Source organism: Siniperca chuatsi, linkage group LG23, assembly GCF_020085105.1.
Source record: "Siniperca chuatsi isolate FFG_IHB_CAS linkage group LG23, ASM2008510v1, whole genome shotgun sequence".
NCBI classification, from domain to species: Eukaryota; Metazoa; Chordata; class Actinopteri; order Centrarchiformes; family Sinipercidae; genus Siniperca; species Siniperca chuatsi.
Genome location: NC_058064.1, coordinates 20,476,450 through 20,495,325, shown reverse-complemented (window position 1 = coordinate 20,495,325; position 18,876 = coordinate 20,476,450). Strand labels below are relative to the sequence as shown.

General features: G+C 43.5%; 1 protein-coding gene across 6 annotated transcripts; it reads right to left on the bottom strand.

The window, feature by feature from the left end:
• Positions 1-814: 814 nt before the first annotated feature.
• caprin2 (caprin family member 2) lies at positions 815-18,604 on the bottom strand. 6 transcript variants are annotated; one of them, XM_044185908.1, is made up of 22 exons: positions 18,393-18,604; positions 18,095-18,119; positions 17,503-17,752; positions 17,357-17,419; positions 17,162-17,248; positions 15,096-15,334; positions 13,805-13,887; positions 13,213-13,326; positions 13,061-13,101; positions 12,731-12,955; positions 11,200-11,241; positions 10,991-11,119; positions 10,771-10,882; positions 8,813-8,862; positions 8,610-8,717; positions 8,430-8,528; positions 8,192-8,332; positions 5,988-6,102; positions 5,707-5,883; positions 5,456-5,517; positions 3,421-3,475; positions 815-2,033 (listed from the first exon to the last, which is right to left on the bottom strand). In XM_044185908.1, the coding sequence occupies exons 1-22, from the start codon at positions 18,580-18,582 to the stop codon at positions 1,459-1,461; spliced, it is 2,982 nt and encodes a 993-aa protein (XP_044041843.1). In that variant the 5' UTR covers positions 18,583-18,604; the 3' UTR covers positions 815-1,458. The 6 variants fall into 6 exon arrangements, with proteins under 6 accessions (XP_044041843.1, XP_044041841.1, XP_044041842.1 ...); XM_044185906.1 differs by having other exon boundaries at positions 5,988-6,132; positions 18,393-18,602; XM_044185907.1 differs by having other exon boundaries at positions 5,988-6,132; positions 10,798-10,882; positions 18,393-18,602.
• Positions 18,605-18,876: the final 272 nt, after the last annotated feature.

The window sequence follows — 18,876 nt, the reverse complement described above, 5'->3', positions numbered from 1 at the left end:
TTTTTCAATTAAAAAACAAAACAAAAAAAGTTGGTTAATGCTCTGTGAGTATAAGGAGCAGTTGAGGTTATAGGCCAGAAACTAGGTTAAGCCCTAGATCACCATGTTGAGCCATGGTTTGACAAAATCAGTTTGTTGCAGTTTGGAAAATTGGAGTAGTTATACCATTGTCAGGGCTGCACAGTTAAATAGAATCAATCACAAACGGATGAACAGGTGAAAGGCCTACAGCCCCGCAGTGCCTGGAAAACTTTAACTACACTGCTGTAGACTGTTGAAAGTAACAGATGTATGTCTAATTTAAAACAAGACTTCTGTAGTTGTATAAGCATAACAATAAAATAATAATAGTAAATAACTAAGTAAATTTGTTAACATAGTAAACAGTCTTTTATTTTGAAATTTATATAGTGAAAAAAAAATTCTTTTGGAAGCGCACGCGCGCCCTTGCTAGCGCAGTTTTTGCAGTGTACAGCTTGTTAGCCCAAATATGGCAGTAACTTCGACACAGAGCAGGATTAACGTTAAATTCATATTTGCAGCCCCTTCAAGGAGGCAAAAGTTATTTAAATAAGTTGAGATATGATCATTTTGTTTGATAATGTGTTAATTTTTTTGCATCAATGTAAGACAGCAGTCTGAACAATGTGAGCTAATCGGTCACATGTTTTGTATGCATTTCAGCTCTTACGTTGGTGATATGGTGTATGGTTTAAGGTTCAAAGGAAAGGATTAAACATAAAACCACCAGTAAAAGTCTCATCCTTGTACGGGGGGGCGCCCTGCTACAATAATAGTCTCAAGATCATGCATCCAAACTTCACTGCTCATATTTTATTTTAGGCACATCAAGGAACCACTTCCATCTCTCCAATGTAGTCTGTTAGTGCAACAATTTGGCCTTTAGTGTTCAACACCATACCCACCACCAAGAACACATTCTTTCCTTCCTCAGCTTCCCACACAGCAAGGAGCCCAGCATCAAGCAGAGTGCTGATAGTCAATTATAATTAATCCGATAGATCAGCCATTCATTCACTAGCCGTTTAACATCTGGTCAGTCATCTAAAGCCATTCAGGAAACAAGGCACAAATTCATAACACTGCATTAAGAGTTCTCACTGAAGTCAGCGAGCTGTGGGCTGAACAGGTGATATGCTACAGGAGGACTTACAGCAAATTGACATGTTATCAAGGCCCAGTCGTACTAGTATCACAGTTACAGGGAGCAGCACCATCATGAACTACACATTCATGGGGAAATCAAGTACAGATCATACCATTTGGCCACCGACACCTTTGGTTATGAATGGGCTTCATGGTGGGGAGAAAAAAAAAATAATAAAAAATAAGGGTACTGGCATGCAGCCTGACCACAATACTGAAATGTCAGTTTAATCACCATTTATTACAAAGCAAACAGTCCACACAGAAGAGGGCAGTTTGTTCCACAACAGTTCAATCCTGGTACAGCAGGAAGCCAGAGAAGGTGCTGTACTTCCAGGTGCTGCCATAGATGGCACCGCGATGCAACCGGAGCCACACCTGATCTCCTTGGAAGAGGGGTAGGATGGCGTGGTTGCTGGCCGTCTCATGATCTGGTGCTCCATCGTTGGCGTACGCCGACACCATCACCTCCTCGTTGCGCATGAGGTTAATGTAGAGCGGCACGTTGATGGCGAGCTTCAGGATGTGGAAGATGAAGACGTAGGTTCCATTGACAGGGCAGGTGAAGCGGCCGATGTGCGTGTCGTACATCTCCCCCAGGTTGCTGTGCAGCTGGTCGAACACAATGGGCTGGTCCAGGTTGCCCGGGGCGAAGTTGGCGGTGCGAGAGGCGGTGAAGGCCACTCGCAGCGGCTGGGAGAGGGAGTAGAGTTGCATGGGAAGCAGGGCGGTGTGATGGTGGCCGTGTGGAGTCAGAGGGACCTCCATGGTGGAGACCGACAGAGAATCCCCATGACCAGAGTCCACGAGTGTAAAGGCTCCCTCCCGGTCTGGGCTGCTCACCTGGGAAGAGTCACTCCAGGCTGCTGCAGAGTTGATTTAAAAATTAAAAAAAATACATGTTAAGAAATAACATGACGCAATGACACTAAGCAGTAATGAGGTCATTTGATGACTCTGGTGTACTACATGTTAGGGCGTTTTTTTAAACTTGCGTCGTTTAGTCCACTTAAAAAAAAAAAAAAAAAAAAAAAAAATCGGACTCAGTTTCTAGTTCTTGGGTCCTTTTAGTTTGAGCAAAGGGGAAAAGGCAACAAACTTACCAACTTACTTGGTCAGCAGCAGAGTACGATTGCTGTTTACATCTGCTCAGAGTAAACTAACTATACGTTTGAAAGTGGCTTTAGAAAGGGATGTCATGCAGGAGCCATAGACTAATGCTACAAATCTTTCTTCCCATCATCTTCCTCAAACTGAAGTGTGTGTAGCATTGATTGCTCAAGCAAAATTTCCCCTCGAGGACAATAAAGTACATTTTACCTGAATTGTATGCTTCTAGCTCACACGTTTACCTTGTCATTTTGTGTAGAAACTCTGACATCCACTTCAGTTCTGACAACAGTAGACAGTTTAAATAGGTGGCACCTGACGCTTTTAGTGCACTGAGCCATTGACTAAATTTAAATTTCATACTTAAATTCTGCTCTATAAATACACATACATTAATAGTGTCACTCCAACACAACTGTAGAAACAATGTAAATACTACTGTACCCACTGAGTCTCATGACATTTCCATGGAGTATATGGAGCGGCATGAGATTTAAATTAAGCACATTTTGTCAAAAGCATTTCACAGTAGTTAGTGAACGGATCCATCCAGTGTTTTTTTATTTTAGTGACTTCATGTCCTTTCTCAAATGCCCTTTATAAGTTGGTTGGTTATGTACAGACTTACATTTGACTTCATCCCAATAAACCAGGCCCATCCTACATTCAGGACATGGTCAAACCATACACCCAAGCCCGTCCACTATGCTCTGCCACTGCCAATCGGCTTGCTACTCCCCCAACTAAATCACAACGGTTTGCGGTCCTGTTCTGTCCACATTGTTGAACGCATTTCTTGTCAGTCGCATGAGAAGCATCAGCTAAATACATGTAAGGTCATGCCAAGCACCACTCATGAGGGTAATCTCTTGTCCCCCAGCTACCAGCGGTGGGTATCGAAATTCAGACAAATGCTTTGGTGCTATGGAGTATTGAAGAATTGACTATTTGTTATCCTCCCTAAGAAACCATAAGCAGTATCAAAACTACCAGACAGATTAGTAGTATCTATAAAATTCTAACATACCTATCCGTTCCAGCTCCTGTCCTTAAAGGAAGAACTTCAGCAGGTGTTTGCAGCAAAAGCTCTTCCCTGAGAGAGAGATTACTGTTTGGAACTTGAGTTAGAGCTTGTGTTCTTACCACTTGAGTTATGCCTCCCTCCTCCACGTCTGTAGTTGTGCTGGTATCCAGAGTCCTAAGAAAATACCACAGAGACTATAAAAAGTCAGCACTGGACTTTAAAAACAGGCTGTGTGAAAGCATACGGATTTCTTTGCTTGTGTTTGTCAGCTGGTTGGCTGTAGCATGCTACGCTACATGACGGACAAGTATTTCAACTTTTTTTTTTTTTTTTTTTTTTTTTAAATTTAAACTGAAGAAACAGATAGGGTCCAAAAACAGTTTTATGATAATTCTGCATAACTGGAACTGTAGTTTTGGCCATCGTTAATCAGTTATGATAACCTTGTACTGACCAAAATAAATGCAGGGACTCAGGAAAAAGCAGTCAGATGATCAGACAGGTTGTAAACAAGAACGTAGCCAAATGATCTAAACCACTTTATTTGAAGGTAAAACTGAAAGTGAGCATACCCGAATAATAATCCTCATTGCACAAGAACATAGTATGCGCACAATTACCGTCAGTTGAAAGGAAAATTCAGTCTGTAAACTGATGTTCACAGATAGTTTGGGTAATAATTTTACCGTTTCCAAATATACAAGCGATGAGACAAGTCCCAGGTTAGCCAAATACAGTGGCAAGGAAAAGTATGTAAACCTTTTGGAATTTCATGGTTTTCTGGATAAATTTGTCATAAAATGTGATCTGATCTTCATCTAAGTCAAGGGTACTGACAAACATAATGTTTGTAAAAACAATTACACAAAATAATTCTGATCTTTCATGTCTTTATTGAACAGTCATTCAACATTCAAAATGGCAGTGGAAAAAGTAAGTGAACTTAATGTAAAGTTAATGACCTCAAAAAAGCTAATTGAGTCAGGTTTTAGCACACCTGGAGTCTCGTTAAGATAATACGTTTGGAGGTGTGGACTACAGCTACTTTGATATATATGTGAGCCATGCCTCGCCAAAAAGAGCTTTCAGAGGAGCTACGATCAGGAATTGTTGCTTTACATAAAGCTGGAAAGGGTTACAAAGTTATTTCAGAGACTTTAGAAATTCACCAGTCTACAGTTAGGCAAACAATCTACAAATGGAGACGCTTTGAGACTGTTGCTACTCCACCAAGAAGTGGGCACCCAGTCAAAATGACACCAAGAGGACGACGAAGACTCAGTGAGGTAAAGAAACAACCCTGAATGACAGCCAAAGATCTGAAGGCATCACTGGAACTTGCTAACATCTCTGTTCATGAGTCTGCAATACGTAAAACACTGAACAAGCAGGGAATCCACGGCAGGACACCACGAGGCAGCCACTGCTTACTAAAGAGAACATCGCTGGGGTTATTAATTCTAAGGGTTCACTTACTTTTTCCACAGCCATTTTGAATGTTGAATGACTGTTCAATAAAGACATGAAAGATCAGAATTATTGTGTAATTTTTTTTAGACACATTGTTTGTCAGTACCCTTGACTTAGATGAAGATCAGATCACATTTTGACAAATTTATTCAGAAAACCATGAAATTCCAAAAAGGTTCACATACTTTTCCTTGCCACTGTATTTGGCTAACCTGGGACTTGTCTCATCGCTTGTGTTCTATGTCCTTTACTATGTTCAGTGACTTTTGGAGTAGTTGCCACGCCACACTCCCAGCAGTTACTTTAGTGAGTACAGGGCATTATTACAGATAACAGTCCCAGAACCAATAATGCCACCACACACACACTTTCTGCTTTGCAACAGCTGTGCATGCAGATGCTGCAGCCTGTAGCTCCTTTAAACTCTGCTAGCTACATTCTTGTTTTTTCATCTGTTTCCCAAATGTTGAAAGTTTTTATGTGAAGATGGAAAAACCATATCATCTCTATCTGCTGTTTACATTCCAGATTTAACAGAAAAAAAAAAACTACCCTATTCTAATAGATTAAACTATCCATTATGTTCCATGTGTGTAGCATGAAGGGACTACAAACTCCTTTCATTGTACAGACTTGTGTTGTAAAATGTTAAATGAATTACCTTCTATAAATAGATTTACTTACTCTAGCAGCATATAGGAGAGGGCCAAAGTCCCTGAAATTAGTCTGGGGGATGTAGGATGCTCCTGAGGAGTAGAAATCAGTGTTTAGCTTCAGAGCTATCTTCAGAAAGATTCATTTCAGCACAAGCTTTAGTGACCAGGATGTGACAATACTACCCTACAACATCTGATTCTGAACAGATGTCTAGCAAAAGGAGGAGGGAAAAGCAGGAATGGTGAAAACCCAAATAGAGGAGATCAGAGGATAGATACCTCGATGCCAACCAGAAGAGCGAAAGTTTTGTGCCAGTCCCTTGCCGCCACGTGCCATACCTCTCGCAGATCCTCTGGTGTAGTATGACTGGCCGGGTCGACCGACGCTTCCGCCCGACTGGCCAGGGGACAGGAAGATCTGTCCACCATTACCCATCGTGTAGTCTGACTGGCACACTGGAGAGATGATGCAGCGTGAAAGGAGTCTCAGACAACTGGCTGTTGGCCATTCAGCCCATGTGGGTTGAGAGTTTAGGAACATGAACATTTGATCAACATACCCGGCTGTGGTTCGTCTTCTGAGGGAGCAAACTCAGGTGGTGTTTGGGTACTGGCAGTGCTGTACCTGGGCTCGGTGAAAACCGCAGAATCCTGTTTGTAGTTCAGTTCCCCATTCTGAGGTAAAGAGGCATTCACCTTGAAGATCTACAGTGAGAAGAAAATTGACACCAAAGAAGCTTGCAGAAAGTGTCCAAGCCCCATTCAGATCTAGATCTAATGATTCAGATTGTGTCTAGATCTAGTTTAGCCTGACTGTAGTTCACATCTGGCAGGAGAACGTATTCTTGATTTCATTATGCTTCTGTGCTCATATTTGATTTGTTCTGTTTGGTTGAGGACAACTGTGCTACTACTACAGTAGCATTTCCTCTCAGGTAGAATGGGGCGGTTTCAAGGTATTCCAGTATACCAGGGTATTTACAAATCCAAAAAAGGTATGATTTTAAACAGACGCTCCTCTTTCTGGTGAATCAATCATTTTGGCTCTTAGTTTATTTTTGGTGCGTTCAGTTTGGATTTGAGCGGGTACGTTTGCTCAAAAGATGCTCAGAGCTTTGTCTCGTAACGTTAGAGGCGCTTCACATTGCTGCTTTTAAGAACGAACGAACGATCATGTAGAGTCTGTGCATTCTGGATTAAAAGCTCTTTTCTCTGTCTACTTTTAGAGCACACCATGTGAAATTACTTCTGACGCGCTTATTTCTCTCTCCGCTGTGTCACACATGCTGTTTGTGTGAATCACTCGTCGAGTCGCAATGCGCAGATTTGATTAGCTGAGGATCTTCACGTGAGATGATTCTGGGACCCTAAACCGCTGCCGTAAAGGCTAGAAGCTGCGCCGGATCTAATAGAAACACTGGCATGCTACAATGACTTCTATCACCAGCAGCCCAGCTTTTACAGTCACACACACGTATGAAAAACAAAAAGGATACCGCCCAAGCCTCTCATGTATGACTTCATCAGCACAGGAAAAATCAACTGTTTGAGAGGTTTGTCATACCCTAACTGTAGTAAAACCAACTACGCTGTCCTCTGAAGATTGAGCATTTGCGTTGAAATTACACATTTCCTGTCCACCAAATGTGGCACAAGCAGTCTGAACCCAATTACTCCATTTACATTTCAGACAAGTGTAAATGCAACAAAGCATTAGAGACAGTCAAATTCCATTATATCATCCATGTATTAACAAAAGTTATTGTTCTTAGGACAACTTGTTGCTTTCACCTAACAGAATCAGGTGCATTACCACCCCCCCATGGACTGAAGTAACCCTGATTTGCATGTAGCCTGGGAAATCCAAAACACATGCAATCAATCCCCATGCATAAATGTGGCTGACTATAAGTGATTAAGTGCATTAAATTTCATCTGGAGTTTATGCAGATATGAGACCTTTGAAATGAAAAATGGGGCCAATGTGTTCTTGAGTGGATTCATTACCCAAGTCTGCAGTCTTGCAAAATGCAAGTTCACAATCCAATCAAAGAAGACCAGCAAGCTACGTCAGAAGACCCCATTTATACCTTGTATTAACATGCGACCCATTTCTGATAAAAAGGAAAAACAGATTAATGACTGCATCTAGAGGCGGTCTTGTAAATGCAGTCTGCATAGTATGACAAAATAAAAATCTACATGTCATGTTAGACTACACCTATCGCCGCCTCTTCCAGATGTTGCAAACTGCCCAGCAACAGGCTACAAATGATGCTTTCTTGTTAAAAGGAAAAATAACTAGAGCCCATATGGCAGCATTGCTTCTGAGGCTCCCAGGGACAGCTATGTGCAAGACAAGGGTTACATGACCAAGTGGGGTAGCCAAGCTAGCACATGTGCTCGCCAGCTTCTCCAATTAACTGACAATGACCCTCGCCTTGCACATTGTGGCAATCCCTTGAGTGTATCCTGCATTGCTTCCCTTGACCTGGGATGCACCACGTTTCTCCACCTACCCAATTCACATATCCAACCATAGTGTGAGAAATGAGATCAGGAGAACGCTTTGTAATACCAAGTGTGAAAGCAAAAGCCTCATGACTGGATGTCATAAGGTATCCAGATACACATCTTATGCAATACCAGATGTGTGGGGGAACTAATTAGTGTCCTACTGCTGTAGTAGGAATTGAACACAGACTTTTGACCTTGACAGAATACAACCCAAAAGAAAATTGTGCATAATTTTGTTAAGACTTACTGACTGGATGTTCTGAAACTGTGCAGACGTCAGAGTTCGCCTAGTGGGGGGTGTAGAGAACGTCTGTCCCTGAGGGGGGGTGGAGGTGCAAGATGTCACCCCAGTACAGGGGGACTGCTTCCCTGACTCAGATACCGGTGTCTGGGGAACACAGAAAAGGTTAAGTGACAATAAAGCATATCGACAACACTTCATATCAGCTAAAGTGCTGTTGTCATGGCCAAGAATGCTCATTTACACGAGGACGGCTCTTCTCCAGACTGACAGAGATGGTAGACTCCCTGCGGTACAGCGGCGGTGAAGGAAACTTCTTTTTTTCAGCCAACTGCAGTGGCTCCTGTAGAGTCAAGATAACTTTCACCATTTAGAAATGCAGGATTAATATGCTGCATCTCATAGTCCATGTACAGCTTCTTACATGAGGTAGGTCCTTTGAGGAAAGCTCCAGGTCACAGCTCTCCAGGCACTGATCCCCATTTGTTAGACTGGCTTTGCGCTCCATAAGCCTGGTAGGCAGTGGGGTGGACTGAGTGGGGGGGATGGGGACGAAGTGATGACAAGTCCAAGTGATTTCAATTTAAGTCACAACTGACTTATCACAGAAAAAGAATGACAGCTTACATGCATTGCTTTGGGCAGGATATCAACTGGGCTTCCGAGGTCTGTGTGAGCTGGTTAGTTGGGAGGGGGGAGAAAAACAAAAACAAAAAAAAAAACTGATAAATAAAAGATATTACACAAGTCAAGTTTTCAAATAAATTTGAATGCATTTGCTATCCATACTCAGTACCTTGTGGAGGTTTCTTGTAAACACATTGAGCGTCTCACCAAAATACAGTGTGCTTGGCCATAAACCAAAGTGTCGTACAAATTGAGATTTTGATGTGATTGTGGCACAAGAGGAAGTCAGGTAATCAGCTGAGTCAGTAGGATGTATAATCTGGGAAGCATGGATATCTGTACCAAATCCCTAATCCAGCCAATAGATAGTGAAGCTATTTCACTAAAAGCCTCATGGTGGTGCGAGAGGAAAAGTACTTAGGATTCATTGTCTGGGGACCACAAATGTCTGAAAAAGTCATGCTATCATCCCATATTTGTTGAGATATTTCAGTCCAGACCAAAGTGGCGGACTGACCGACCTTGCCATCACTAGAGTCATGCCGCTAGCATGGCTAAAAACGCGTTGAGTGCATTTCCTTCCTTACAAAACATTTGCTAAGGCCATTTTTTTAATATTTTGAAACCTGCATTGTTAACATCCACGTTTAGGTAGCAGTCTTCGTTTGTAAATGCGTTGATGCCACCAACTGTCGATCAGTTGAATGGCGTGAATGTATATTTGCGTCACACCTGCGCGTGCTTGTATGTGAAATACTAACAAAATGTGCACCCGCTTTTAAAAAACACTGCATTATAGCACAACTAGTGGTCAAAAACTCCACAGGGTACCTTTAACTTTACCATTATGGAGCTTAAGCATCAAAGATCATTTTTTACCTCTGATAGAAGAGTTTGGTAAGGGGTCCTTGAGTTGGGATTGTTTTGTCAGCTTTGCTACTGCAAGCTTTCAACCATATGACATGGGGCCTGTACCACGAAGCGAGATTAGTGGTGATGCCAGGCTGTCTGGCATCACGACGCTGGCTCACTTTTAACCGGGGTAGATCTTATGGTGATCCTACGGGAGCCTGACAGACACTTTACAGTCAAGTCACAAAGCGCAACAGATTTCATTTTGCTGTTCCAGGCTTTCCATGTGTCCTCTCTGGTTTTAAAACAGCGCTTCTAACAAACAGGAATTACCACAATAAATATATGATTACAGCTACCAACAGGATTCCTGACAGTGTGGATGCTTTTACATGTTCCATCCATTCCATCACTGCAGTTCAGAACATTAGGAGACTTTGTGATGATTACTGAAAAAAATAAAAATAAATAAATAAACCCTGTCTTTTATTTATAAAAGACAAATCCACAGTTTGCTCCCATGATTATAAAAAGTAATATTTCGGAGCGCCTTGGTAGCTAAATGGTTACAGTGCATGCCACAACAGTCGCTGGTTCGAGTCCAGCCAGTGATCTTTGTTGCATGTCACACCTCTCTCCCAGTTTCTTGTCTACCTCTTTACCTGTCACTATCAAATAAAAAGTCAAATTAAAATAAGCTATCACTGTTAGCTGTAGCGATAACCTAATATCCCCACGTCATTAAGTACTACATTCATGGTTCTGATGACATCGCTTGAAATTAAAAACTCTGCCTCTTTCACATGAGGATAGTTGGCTTGGAAAACCCAGAGTTAGCAGAACAGTTAATAACTGGCTCTGTGATAATGTTATCCAGGACAGCCCAGGTTCGGCTCTGAAGCCAGGTAACACCAAGAGCCAGAGGTGAAATCGCTTTATGGTACAGGCCTTCCTCAGCAAATGGCTTTTGGATGGGTCACCATTTCAGATCCATTTCCATGATAAATAAGTAACATCCATGAACTGATGACGACCATGTGATATGGTTCAAAGCTCCAGAGAAAGTTAGTAAGTAGACCCGAGTTGGAATTCTCTTGTCAAATTACAGAGCTTGTTGACTTGTTCCAGGTTACCCAGAGGAGAGGGAGATCCAGACGGCCGTCTCTTCAGTCTGGGGTGGCCATTAGCGGGGGAGCTCTCACCATCCAGAAGAGAGTCCTGAACAGGACAGAATCATTTTAAAACCTTCTAAAGACCAAATAAACCAGTTTCATCTTTTACTGGGTGGTAAATGTGTTCATGGGTTTGCAAACAGCCAAACTCCACCTGCATGAAACTGAAGGAGCTGTGGATCTTTGTCATGAGGTCCTCTAGGTGCTGCTTCCTCAGGATGGGGTCTTTGGGTAAGGCACCTGGAGAGTTGAAAACCTCCATAGGCATTTCCAGGTGAACTGCCTGTCAGGAATCACAATCCGACAGTTCGCAGATTGTTTAGAGCTGTTGGTTCATTTTAAACTTAAATGTTTTGTACTCACCGACTTGCCATGTTGCTCTCCTTTGGCTCGCCTGTCTTTTCTCTGGGGAGAATATCAGGTATTAATTATTGTGTGAAGACCATTGCTGAACAACAACATCCTGTACAATGGCCTTACAAATCAGACCAGCTCACAAAAAAAAAAACACACACCCCCCAACTCACTCCAGTAATTGTCCAATGTGAACTCAAGGGTACAGTATGACCTACAGTCCTTCCATTCAGGCCAACTCCTGCATCAGCTGCTGTTCGAACCCTAACCCTGAACGTCCGACATTAGAATCCTCTCTGTTCAATGGCTGAGGGTGTGGGCCACTTTTGAAGTCTTAAGAAAAGAAATCTGTAGTTGTTGGTACAGTCTAAGTTTGAGTATCAGAATTGTGACAGAATCCTGAGCAGACACTTTATAGCGCCAGTGCTCCCTGTTGGACAAACTAATGGAAACATTTAAAAATTACCTCAAACGAAAAGTTCCTTGCTGCTTACTGGCAGACATATGCCTATACAGATACCTGCGATGAGCTAAAATCAGCAAATATAGCAGCCTGACCAATTAGCTAGGCTCTGTTACGCAGTGACTGGCCAGGTGCATGAGGCGTGAAAGTAAGCAGGGTTTGAACTTCTTTCTCAAGCTCTTTTCATTCTTCACACAACTACTTCTGTCATTGTTCATGTGAACAAATGAGTACGACAAGAGTTCTTGGCCACGAGTCTGACCGCCCCGCCTTCGTGCGCTCATTTGGAACAGGTCTCCACACCTGACTTTAGACATGAGCTGTTGTATGAAGTTGTTCGTTTAAAGAATACCAAGGCATCAACTTAACAACTGTCGTAGCTAAATACTCAAGTCTGACTTTGAAAGAAACTGCTGCAACTAAAAATTGTAAAATGGCAATTTAACATTCCTCCAAGTGCAGAGCAGCATTCAACAAAAGCAACATTGAGAGCAGAGGATGTTACAACTACATGGCCAAAAACACCAGTTAAGATTTTATCATCTACAGTTCCCGAGGTCAAGAATGAACTGAGATTTCCTCTCGTTTCAAACATGGACTAATACTTTGTCGCTCTCGTGCAAATTAAACCTGCAGATTTAAATACATGCAATTGATTATGATGAATGCATAGTTTGTAGTCTGTATTCACTCAATAACGAACATTTATTTTGATTCAGTACAGACTACATTGCATTACAATTGCAAATGACAAATTACAAAAGCAGGATGCAATAAAATGTTGTCTTAGTTCATTTCTTAAAGTTGTGTTAACCCCCCCAAAAAAAAAAAATATATACAAGTGTGATGTACTGTGTGTCTTTACTCCTACCTGCATACCACCACTAGGAGAAGCCACAGTCAGACATTTTCTAACCCTACAGATAGGGGCTTTAAGTTTAATTCACTGTGGAAGCCAAAATCATGAATGTGATATACAATTTGTCATGCAGCCCTACACATGTTCAAGTTACCTATTTTTGTCCAGCAACACAACTGCAATGTCCAGTCCAGTGCCCAGGTTTGACGATACCTCACCTGTTTGCAGTCAGCAGATTGTTTCTTGGTGACTGGGACTTTGGGGATGAAAGTGGCAGCTCCTCTCCATGGTTTGTGGACTGCACCTTGGGGTGAAGCGGGTCCATCTGAGAGCTCCATATCCCAGCAGTCAGGAGGCTCCTGCTCGCTCAAGGCCTGGAAGTCCTCCTTCCAGTTCTGAGTGGGAGGACTCTTCATGTCAGTCAGGTAGAGGCTGTTGAAAAACTGCCATATCACCAATAGAGCATCAGTGGATCCTGGAGCATGCTTACAGTCACACCAGCACTGAAATAAAGCTTTTTAAAAAAATAAACAGGATATCGGACTTACCTCCTTCTTTGAAACGTCATTTGGTTTTGACTTTGACGTGGCTGACAAGACAAAAAAAAAAAAAATTAATCTGCAATTCATCAACCCTCATTTCTGCCCTCATCAACTCCCACAGGTTGTCAGTCACAGTAAATGTCAGCATATTGTCTTACTGCTGTGGCTGGTTGAGGACAGCAACACCTCTGGAGACTTGCTGGGTGGAGGTGGAAGACAACTGAAGTACTTGCAGTTCAACAGCCTGGTGAGCTCCTCTTTCAACAGCTGAACTGAAACGTTAAGAGTCAATTTAAAAGAAAACCCACTTCAGATGAGCCTAAAGGGAAAAACACCATTACAAGTAGGCTCTCATTTCTGTGGCTCAGGCTCTGAATGTCTTTTGTGCCGTTAGACCAAATGTTTACAGAATTTGGAAATCTTAGCATTCTGGCGAGTACAGTATTTTCACAACTGATTTATTTACGGTTTTATTCTTAGCTCAGGCCATTAACTCTAAGTTGAAATAAACCGTAGCTTTGCTTTAAGCTAAATCTTAAAAATATAAATAAATAAATAAAGAGCAGGCTGATTACAGTGAGCTGGATCATGACCAGGCCTCTGCTCCACCGTGATCATAACCAGACCCTCCTTAGAGAGCTCATTGAGATGAATAACTTACATTTTCACAATAGGTCAATTAACCAATCTTTGCACAACAACTAAAACGGTCTCTAGAAACCATAGAGTGCTTGTTTTGACATCACTCACATGTGGATCCAGCCACAGGCTTGTCTTTGCCCTCCAGCAGGTCCAGGTAGGCCAGAGCCGCTTGCTCCATCTGCTCCTCTAAACTACAACAGTGCAGATAGGAGAGGTCGTCAAGGAGCTCTGAAGTGGAACTCAGCATGATCGTATTAGGCTCTTTACATCATTTACCTTGTTAGACGTAGGTTTATTAAGCTCATTCACCCACATTTTGCATACACTTTGTTAGAGTCTTTACATAATGTGCAGAAACACGCTGTCCTACATACTGTTACACTTTCAGCTTCATGTAGGGGCAGCTGAGGCTTAGAGGTAGAGCGGCTCGTCCCCCAGTCGGAAGGTCGGCGGTTCGATCCCGGCTCCCCCCAGCCCACATGTCGAAGCGTCCTTGATACTAGACACTGAACCCTTCGGTGTGTGAAGGATTAGTCTTTCTGATTAGCAGTTGGCATCTGCCATCTGTGTGTGAATGTGACATGTAGTGTGAAGCACTTTGAGTGCGCATCTTTTACTCTGTGGTAAACGTGTTCAAGGCGCTATACACTGTAAGTACAGTCCGTTTACCATGCCATTTGTAGGATGTTAGCTTGTTGCCACAGCCCTCGGGAGCAAGTTGGGGTTCAGGGTCTTACCCAACTTCCCCCAGGCCACATGTTGATTGGTGGACGACCCGCTCTACCACTAAGCCACAGCCGTGAGAATGCAACCAATCAGCATTAGAGATGGTCTGGAATCTGATGGCACACAGCAGTGTCCCCACAGTCAGAGAAGACACACTGAGTTTTCACTGAGATTCTTTTCTACAAAGACGTCAAAGACTGCATAAACTACAGTTTGCTTTAAAAGTAGCAATTCAAGTTGATGGGGGGGGCAGCTCCACCCTCTATTCTTGTCAGTTGATAGTTTGGTGTCCAAACATAGCTAATGTATGCAGAGATATTAGTGCAGTACAATTGCTGTTTTGTTCTTTACTTTTGGCCAGAGCTGGAGGCTTTAGCCTTTGCTATTGGACCATTGTGGTTTTGGTTGTTTGTAGCAACATCCTCAGTCATTCAAACAAAAGGAATGTGCAGCATGTGTGGGTGTTGTGTGCTGGATGAGAGCACGTCGAGAATGCACTGACGCGCCAGTGTTAGCGAGACTGTGGCCAAGAACGTTACGAGCCAGAGGGTGGCCAGAAATCTCTGCACCTGCTGAGTCACCGTGTTGTTTAAGGACCTCATGAACTCTTAAGATATCATGTCACTGTGTGACGAGTCCAACCTACAAGACAGAGAGCTACGATGACACTCACCTCAGCTTGTTATCCCTCTTGACTCCCAGCAGGGCGGCGAGCTGACTCAGGCTATGCAGCTGCTGGGCGGGGATGTGGGGCGCCTGGTTGTGTCCAGCCAGCAGGTCTCTCCTGATGTGCTCCTGCTGCAGCCTGTGGAGGAGGTGCTGGACCTGGAGCACAGTGCTCAGACGCCTCCTCTCTGCCTCCGCCTTGGCCACCTGCTCCTTCTTCACTGCCTTCTTCTGGGCGCTCAGCAACTGCAGTGGCAGGAGGAGTCAAGCAGCAGTTGGAAAACATGCCAGCCAACGTGGCGAGGGGCGTGTGCGCTGCTGCTGGCGGCGCAGGCACACGGGCCACTTAATGTTAGCTGTTAAAATGTCAGGGCAGGAGAGTGTCCCCCCCAATTTATTTTGGAACCAAATGTTGGCAGGTATGTAATAGACCTTTGAGTTTCAAACTACAGCTTGTTCATGCGATGTTCTGAAAGCCTGTCATCAACCATTGGATGCTGGAGCACAAAACTTCTAAAGACTTTTTATATAGTGCTGAAATTAAAACCAGTGGTTGTTTAAAAAAGGTAAAAAAATCTTTGGCGATGACAGTAGTTTTATCAGTATACAGTGCAACAAATTTATAAATTTAGATTTTTTATTAAATTGATAAACATTCATGTGCTCTTTTTCAAAGAAATAGTTCAACACGATTATTTCCTTTCTTGCCCAGAATTAGATGAGAAAATGGATACTACGTCTGTGCATCACCTATGGAGCTAGTGTCGATTAGCTTAGCATAAAGACTGGAAGCAGGGGGAAACCGCTAGCCTGGCTCACTCCAAAGTTCAAAAAGACACCTACCAACACCTCTAAAGCTCACAAATTAGCACGTTGTCTTGTTTAAAAAGGTTCTGTATATGAGATTCTGAACATTACTAGCAGCAAACAGCTATTTGCTATGTAAAGATTTAGTGGAGTAATGGCGTCCTGAGCAGAGGATGGCGTCACACTCCCTCTGCCTGTGTTGCTTTGTTTATACAGTCGCGTGTGCATGTGAGTCCCTCCCTGTGAAACTGTTTGAGGAGAGCGATATAACAGCTGGTTCTTTTCTCATCTAACTGAATTAAGGATTTAACAGTGGAAAGACTAACAGGCGGTTTTTGTGAGTTTAATTTTGTTTGTCCAGTTTGAATGAAGCGTGTTTTACAATGATCTGCGATGTAAAATTACTGTTTATCCCTCAATGGAGTCTGGGGGAGTCATTTGTTTTGGTCTGATGACTGTTATGACCCCCATCTGTTAATGGGATCACTTCATGGCCAATATGGACAGGAGGCATGACCACGTAACTAAACCTATCCTTTAATGGCATATAGTGTAGTCCTTGACGAGTGGTATGTTTGCTTGTTGTTGAATTCTTTACTTTCAACAAGTGACAAGACAGCAGTGCCTTCTGACACACATGGTTGAGGTCACACTACATCCATGTTTTACATCAGTCCATGTAGGGCTGCAGCTAACTTATTGATTAATCTGATTATTACTTTCTCATTAATCGTTTAGTCTAAATTGTCAGGGGGGAAAAAAATTGCCTCTCTAATTCCTACAGCCTCAGGTGATGCTTTGGTAGGATTTGTTTTGTCCGACCAACAGTCCAAAAGCGTAATATACAGTTTAGTTTACCATCATATAAGCGGAGGAAACGCACCAACTCCTCACAACTAAGAAGCTGGAGCTCGACAGTGTCCCGCATTTCTGCCTAAATAATGACTGTTCCAAGTACTGGCTCAACATAGAGCCACAAGATACTCAGCACACTGCAGTCCAAAAAAGCTAAGAGATTACAGATGTTCAACTAATCAGGTCTTTGTCGGCCACGAAATGTCACCTAGTGGAACCTTGAACAGTGTCCAGAACACTTTGGTGCATTGTGAGAAGAGGCAGGAATTTCAAATCATAATTTAGCCTTTAATAGGGTGTACAGTTCCTTTCCAACACAGCAGGAGCTCACAACTACGACATTACAGCCCAGCCAGGCTCTCTCTCAAAAAGACACTGGAGTGAGTAGCAGTCACACTGCTAAAGACTTACATTCTGAGTCAAGCCATCCAGGGTTTTGTGCAGCTCCCGTGCGAATGCCAGGTTATGCAACACCTCCTCATACTTTTCCACAGCCGCCTGGAAAAGCAAGACAAATGGGCCAAAAACCTGAGCACCAATCCCAACCGCACGCCATTTACATTCATGACGTCATCTTTAGTTTGCCATTACGTAGCCGGGTCTTACCATCTGATCCTTGTTTAGTGCCTCGCCCCGGTTCAGCCTCTTCTTGTAGTCTTCGAGTTTCAGCTGTGGGCACACAAGACACGTCACAAAACCCAGGTGCCTGTCTCCACCTGCCCAGCTTTTACACCACTGATTCACCGTCCTACCTTCTTTTTCTCCAAGTTGCGGACTTTGTGTTTGAGGCAGATGAGACCATCTTCTATGTAGGTTTCGTAGCCGTGGTAGGCGGTAGAGGCCTCGAGCTGCAGGGTGCTCAGACAACCAGGCGAGCCCCCTCTGGGGCTACCAGCCGTCACCGGGTCCTCCTGTCTTTCCTCCCCCTCCTCGGAGCGTTCAGGTGGAGGGCTGATGTCCAGGGTAGGGGAAGGAGACAGCTGCACCATGTTGAGCTCCACACTGCAACAAGAGGGACACATTTTAGCTGTCAACACATGCAGGAGGGTGAGCCCTGCCGTTTCTGTGCCATGCAGCTGCAACAGAGAGAGCTGCTGCTGGTACCAAGCCGAGTGCTTCAATACAGATGGAGATGGACTCAGCCCAGTTTGGACAACCGCCAACCCCGTGACACTGCATTTATAGCGGCCACTGAACAGCGTGCTCCCTCTGGATGAATCATGAAAGCAAAGCATCAGCTCAAAACACGCACAACACAGACACCATGCAAGAATAGGAGCATTTTGGACACTCTTCCCTTATTATCCCTGCGTGCATGTGATGCGTCCTTTCCCACAGTCATACTTGGCCTGACGGTTGGGTGGGGACTCTAAACAGAACGGAAGGTTAGGCAATTAAGCAGATATAATGAGCAATTAAAGCTTTGGCACGGGATTAACCATGCTGCAATCAAGTGTCGAGGTCATGCAGTTTATTAAAAGCCACCCGAACTTTGCCACAAAGACCCTTTTCAAGAACAAGACACTCGTACGGGAGCAGGGGCGAAACTTTCGCTCCATAATTTGGTGATTTCAAGTTTAATCGCCACACACGTGAGCACTGTATTAAACCCTAACGCCACGCTGACAAACAGCTGACCCACCTCGTGTCTTTGACTCGTGCACGTTAAATCCTCTCAGGACAGCCGCAGGACATCCGGAAGCCCCGAACCTGAGCGACCCCTTTCCAACCGCGATGTTCCGCTCGCAGACGCAGAGGCCGGGCCGACGCCAGCTCATAGCTTTATATACCCTGCCGGGCCGGCGGCCACACACACACGCACCCGACCACATCCGGTCCCGGCACCTGTCACGGTGCACACACACGATCCCGGCTAAAACAGCGTCATCACGTCACATTCCCACAGCGATCTGATGTTTGTGAGCGGTGCGCAATAATGAAAGTTTTGGAGATTTTCAAAATAATCTTATTGTATGACGTCCGTCATATAGTGATTCAATAAGATCATATAATCAATAGTGAATTTACATTAGTACAACAACAATATTACATTACCATTTTGTTTATGCATTGTATGTAAATTATGCGTTTGTCACGACAACTTAAAGGAAATATAACATTTAAAT

What these genes read in the sequence shown, in the direction of transcription:
- caprin2 (XM_044185906.1), bottom strand. Translation starts at nt 18,582, where the DNA reads ATGTGGTCGGGTGCGTGTGTGTGTGGCCGCCGGCCCGGCAGGGTATAT. An exon ending in GCCTGTGGCTGGATCCACAT is followed by an intron (nt 13,327 to 13,804) that starts GTGAGTGATGTC and finishes TTAACGTTTCAG; the next exon opens with TTCAGCTGTTGAAAGAGGAG. An exon ending in GTCCTCAACCAGCCACAGCA is followed by an intron (nt 13,102 to 13,212) that starts GTAAGACAATAT and finishes TTGTCTTGTCAG; the next exon opens with CCACGTCAAAGTCAAAACCA.